General features: G+C 35.0%; 1 protein-coding gene across 2 annotated transcripts; it reads right to left on the reverse strand.

Annotated features, from left to right (window-relative positions):
- Positions 1-759: 759 nt before the first annotated feature.
- Positions 760-2,776, reverse strand: LOC114182292 (probable WRKY transcription factor 27). Of its 2 annotated transcripts, none has more exons than XM_028069135.1 (3): positions 1,760-2,776; positions 1,503-1,616; positions 760-1,341 (listed from the first exon to the last, which is right to left on the reverse strand). In XM_028069135.1, exons 1-3 carry the CDS (start codon positions 2,338-2,340, stop codon positions 855-857), a joined length of 1,182 nt encoding a protein of 393 aa, XP_027924936.1. In that variant the 5' UTR covers positions 2,341-2,776; the 3' UTR covers positions 760-854. The 2 variants fall into 2 exon arrangements, with proteins under 2 accessions (XP_027924936.1, XP_027924935.1); XM_028069134.1 differs by having other exon boundaries at positions 760-1,353; positions 1,760-2,772.
- Positions 2,777-4,773: the final 1,997 nt, after the last annotated feature.

Here is a 4,773-nt window from a genome sequence, read left to right on the forward strand (position 1 = left end):
GCATAATAATTTAAACTACATAATTTTAATTTATTATAAAAATTTAATAAAATATTATTGTTTATATTTATTTAAATAAATCATTATGTTCAACATAAAAAAAAATATAATTGAATGTCCTAAAACGTGATGTAAACTAAGTATAAATCGCTAAAAGTAGTCCAACGCATTTGTAACATTCAAAACATATATTTTATCCCAGCTTATAATAGAACAGAAGTTAAAAAAAATAAAAAAACTTCATTAAGATTTTATTTCCAAAATTTGAATAATTCTCCCTCCCTTAATTTATGTGTTGGTGAAATTTATATTTATTTATTTATTATAATTTGATTATATTTAAATTAATATAATTCAACTTAATGTATAAATAACATAACAAGTTACATTAATACTAACTTTAAAAGTTTATTTTTAATCTAACACCTACAAAAATAATTTTTACTTGTTTGTAAGGATAAACTTTTTTTCTTTAAACAATGACTCTGATAGTATGTTAGAAGTGAGTTTTAAGTCTAACTCAACCCTACAAAATTGACTTGTAAGGTGAGATTTGCACCTCACTTATATACTATAAAATTGTCTTATCTCTAATTGATTTGGGACTTCTAACATTACTTGATACGTTTTGAAGAGAAAACTAAAAAAAACAATATAAAGATGTTCTTAAAATAAATAATTAGGGTTAAACAAGAAAAAAAAGTGTAGAATTATCTTTTAGAGTAATCTTTATATATGTTTACAAAACAATATGCATAATTTAAGACAAAAATTATATATTTATATAAAAAATTGGTACCATTACAATACGCAAGAATATCCGCAAGTTTTACGGGTCATGAACTGATCCGAGTCTACAACGGGTTGGAAGAAGGGTCTGATTTGGACTGGGTCAACCCGGATTCGCTATTCGGATCCGATATCTTTGTTTCAGCTCCATTGGTCAACCCCAAGAGAACAGCGTCCGACATGGCACCCGTGTTGGGTATCAGAAGGTCGTAGTCGTTATCAGACAACGCGTCAGGGTCAATTTCCATCTCAGGGAAATCAGGTTCACCGGCGGCGACTGTTTCCTCGTTCTCCGGCGTGCCGGACTTCAACGACGTGGTAGAAAGCTCAGAAGTCGATGAACACGCGTTTTCTTTGATACCAGAAACAGTTTCGTTGGCTTCGGGTAAACGGGTCGGAGATGGCTTGGTTCGGGTGCTGCCGGCGAGGGAGTTCCGGTGAACGGGTTTGGCGTGTTTGTGTTCGCCGGTGTAGGTGACGATGAACGAGTTGGGTTCGGTGGTGCTTCGCTCCACTTGCTTTCTCGCAGCACAGCCTTTGCAGCTACTGCATCTGTAATAGTTCCTATGAAATAAAAACTCTTAGACTACGCTGAATGAGTTTTTCTTGTGATCAAAAACGGGATTCGAAGTGTAGTGTTTGTGAATATATTACTATGACCTGATGAGAGAATGTTTCATATACGTATATAAGGTGTTCGATTATTTGCTTACCTTGGATACGGAGAGCCTTTGATTGGTTTTTGACCATATTTTCGCCATGCCCATGAGTCTGCTGAGAGGTTGTCTGCGGTTACATGACGCACAATTTTCTTCTGGTGGTTCTTTCTGTGGAGAAAAACGGAAATTGATGTAAGATGTGGTGGGTTTATCGTATGGGGTATTCCGTATGGGAAAAAAGTTTGAGTTTTTCTGTTAATGTAATGAGATTGAGTAAAGTGCGTTTATTATCGGGAATTGAAATGGTTTACCTCTTTCTTGATCTGGGTGTTTGTGATTGCGTAGTTGGTGAAAGAATAGGACTTGTTTGGGATGCTCGAAGTTGAGGCAGATTTTGCTTCTGTAACTGTTGTTCTGGGGTTTGGGCTTGATGTTGTTGTTGGTGGTGCTGGTGTTGGAATCTGTCAAAAGCAGTAGTGGAGGGTGCTCCAATGGAGGTGTGATTTGTGGGAGCAGGAACAAGATGATGGTGATGACCTTGTTGTATATGCTGTTGTCCAATGAATCCCGCAACTTCAGAAAAAGTGGAATTGGGATTGATGCCAATAGCACTAGTGATAGTGCTAGAAATGGTGGAGGTGGTGGTGGTGGGGTTGAAGTTTATTAGCAACTGGTGAAGCTCTTGAGACTCATTGGTCGGTGGCTGCACAAGATTGGGGAAAGAGAATGAGCCATTCTCGTGGCCGGAATCAAAGCAAGAGGTGGTGTTCGGAGATATAGAAGCGGCGGTGGAAGTCACGGTGGGTGGGTTTTGTGTGGTTGTGGTGGCAGTAAAGGTGGCAGCTTTACAACTTCTAACGATGGCAAAGAGATCCCAATCCTCATGAGTCATTTTTTGAAGAAAAGGTTGTGGTGGGTATGCCTAGAAATCCTCGCAGAACAAATCTGAGTTGTGTTTGTTTGGTTCTTCTGTTTCTGTTGTACCCGATGGAGACAACAACTGCTAGAGGGCAAAGGTGAAATTGCAGACACAGAGAATGGCGCTGACTTTTTGTATGAACCAAAAGAGAAGAGAGAGAGAATGCTCTGGTGGAGCACTGACCCAGTTGAGTAATTGTTAATTATTTATACTGAGAAGAAAAATGGATTCTATAAGAAAAGGATAGAGATGAAAAGTCGATATGAAAGTGAGACTGTTTTGTTCTTGAGTTTTTAATTCCCTCATGGATTTAGTGTTTTTTATTTTAGTTTCGCAAGGTTTTTGCATTGACTTTGGTATAATGTCAAAGGGGACCCAACAAAAGGTGGGAGCAACCTAAGGAAGATGCTTCCTTTGTTAGATGCCTATGTTTATTGTCTATGTTAGGCCTACCACTTGCCTATTTTTTAATAAAGATTGTATTTTTATATTATTGTCATATTTATATACACAAGATTTAAAGTTTGTGTGTATTTAAGAAAAAACGTGTTGTCTTTACCTTACTCGAGCTGTGATTGGTGAGTGGAAGTGATGGAGGTAACGTAGCAGTGGCTGGCACGGTTTGAAAATTGCAGAAACAACGACCGTCATGTTTTTTTCTGCATGGTTGCCCTCAAACTGGGTCACACTCAGACACTACTCTATTTTGTACCCTCTGTATGCTGCGTGTTTAATAAGCCTTTTAATTTTCTTCATATAATGTTTATAAAGAATTATATATGTTTTTTTTTCTTCAAATGTGCTTTAGATATTTTTTTTTTGGTTTTAATAAATATAAAAAATTGTCTTTTGATTTCTGATTTCTTTTGTATTCCATTTCTTGCCATTGAATTGTCTACGTTGACTTGGCATGTCATTGTTTTATGAAAAACGTATCAAAGAATTTTCAAAGGAAAAAGCAAAACATAAGACTTTTTTTTTTAAGTAGAAAAGAAACTCACTTCTCCCTCCAGTTTGTCTCTTTTCCCTTTATCTTTAAACAATTTTTTCCTTAGATATCTATATTCTCTCGTTATTATTCACTTTGGAGTGTGAAGCTTTGTCACGGTTTTGCTCTTAAAAGACGTTTCAAAGGACGAAGGAAGAAAAGAGTATTTAAACTACGCTTGATCTTGACTCCTAAGTGAGTGGAATTTATTGGGTGTACCGGAACAATTGTGATTGTTTGGAATTCTAGGTCTTGATTTCATGTTGGGTGCTATAAAATGTATATTTCATGTGTAGGCTTTAAAAGGAACAAGTTTAAGTCATTACATGTATGATTTGGGGTCTGAAAATGGTGTTTTCGAGATCGTCAAATTAAGCTGAAATTTTAACAACGGGTCCTAGACACAGAGTTTGTTACTGTGATTGGTTAGATCTTGAGTTAGAGATCTGTAGTGAGCCTAGTTTTTCTTGTAAGTTGATTAGGTTGTTGACAACTTTAACCTTGTTTATTCGATGCATAACTTTTTCTACAATTGTCTAATTAGGTTGATTCTTTCTACATTGTGTTCTTAACTCAATTATCTTTAATTTGAATGTAAGAACGTAATTTTTGAAATTTTGTAGAAGCTATAGTTTTATTTCTAAAGTCTCAAACATTTTGTAAAATGTGTTGTTAAGTTGCAATGTAATATACATGAGAAAGTTTTTTTTTTAAGGATAGGAACTAGTTATTTCCAAAATGGACATATGTTGTATGATTTCTAATATGTGTTTCTAAATGCTTGTGTGATAATGTATAGACCCAATTGGAATTGTAGTATGTATGCCATGTGTGTGAATGTATCAAGCATGGGCCATTGATTTATTTATTGAGATTGTTGGAAATATATGAGAAATATATGGTGCAATATACATCAAAAAGTTGTTTTGTTTAAAGGATGGAAACTAATTATTTCTAAAAGAGACATATGTTGTATGATTTCTAATATGTGTTTTCGAATGCTTGTGTGAGAATGTATAGACCCAATTGAAATTGTTGTATGTATGTCATGTGTGTGAATGTATCAAGCATGAGCCATTGATTTCTTTGTTGAGATTATTGGAATTATATGAGAAATCTATGATTGTTTGTTTTTCCTGTTTTTATGATATTAATTGTGAGCCTAATGATGTAGATGGGTTGTAAAGGGAAACAATAGTATGAATGGATAGATTATAAGGTATTTTCATGGGGAAAATCCTTTTGCTATATTTTCTTTATCGTATGCATGGATCAAGCAAGGAGATATCATGACACTATAATAATCATTCACACTCATATAAAGTAGAATGAATTATGTGGTGAGAGTAGCAAAAGGTTATAGTCTGAGGGCAAGATAATGACCTAAGACCCAGAAGGGATTAACCTTGTGAGTGGTA

The sequence above is a fragment of the Vigna unguiculata genome, chromosome 4 (genome assembly GCF_004118075.2).
Source record: "Vigna unguiculata cultivar IT97K-499-35 chromosome 4, ASM411807v1, whole genome shotgun sequence".
Lineage (NCBI taxonomy): Eukaryota > Viridiplantae > Streptophyta > Magnoliopsida > Fabales > Fabaceae > Vigna > Vigna unguiculata.

Coding starts and splice junctions, on each gene's coding strand:
- LOC114182292 (XM_028069134.1), bottom strand. CDS start 2,340: ATGACTCATGAGGATTGGGATCTCTTTGCCATCGTTAGAAGTTGTAAA. Junction 1,617..1,759: donor ACACCCAGATCAAGAAAGAG/GTAAACCATTTC, acceptor TTTTCTCCACAG/AAAGAACCACCAGAAGAAAA. Junction 1,354..1,502: donor AAAGGCTCTCCGTATCCAAG/GTAAGCAAATAA, acceptor TTTATTTCATAG/GAACTATTACAGATGCAGTA.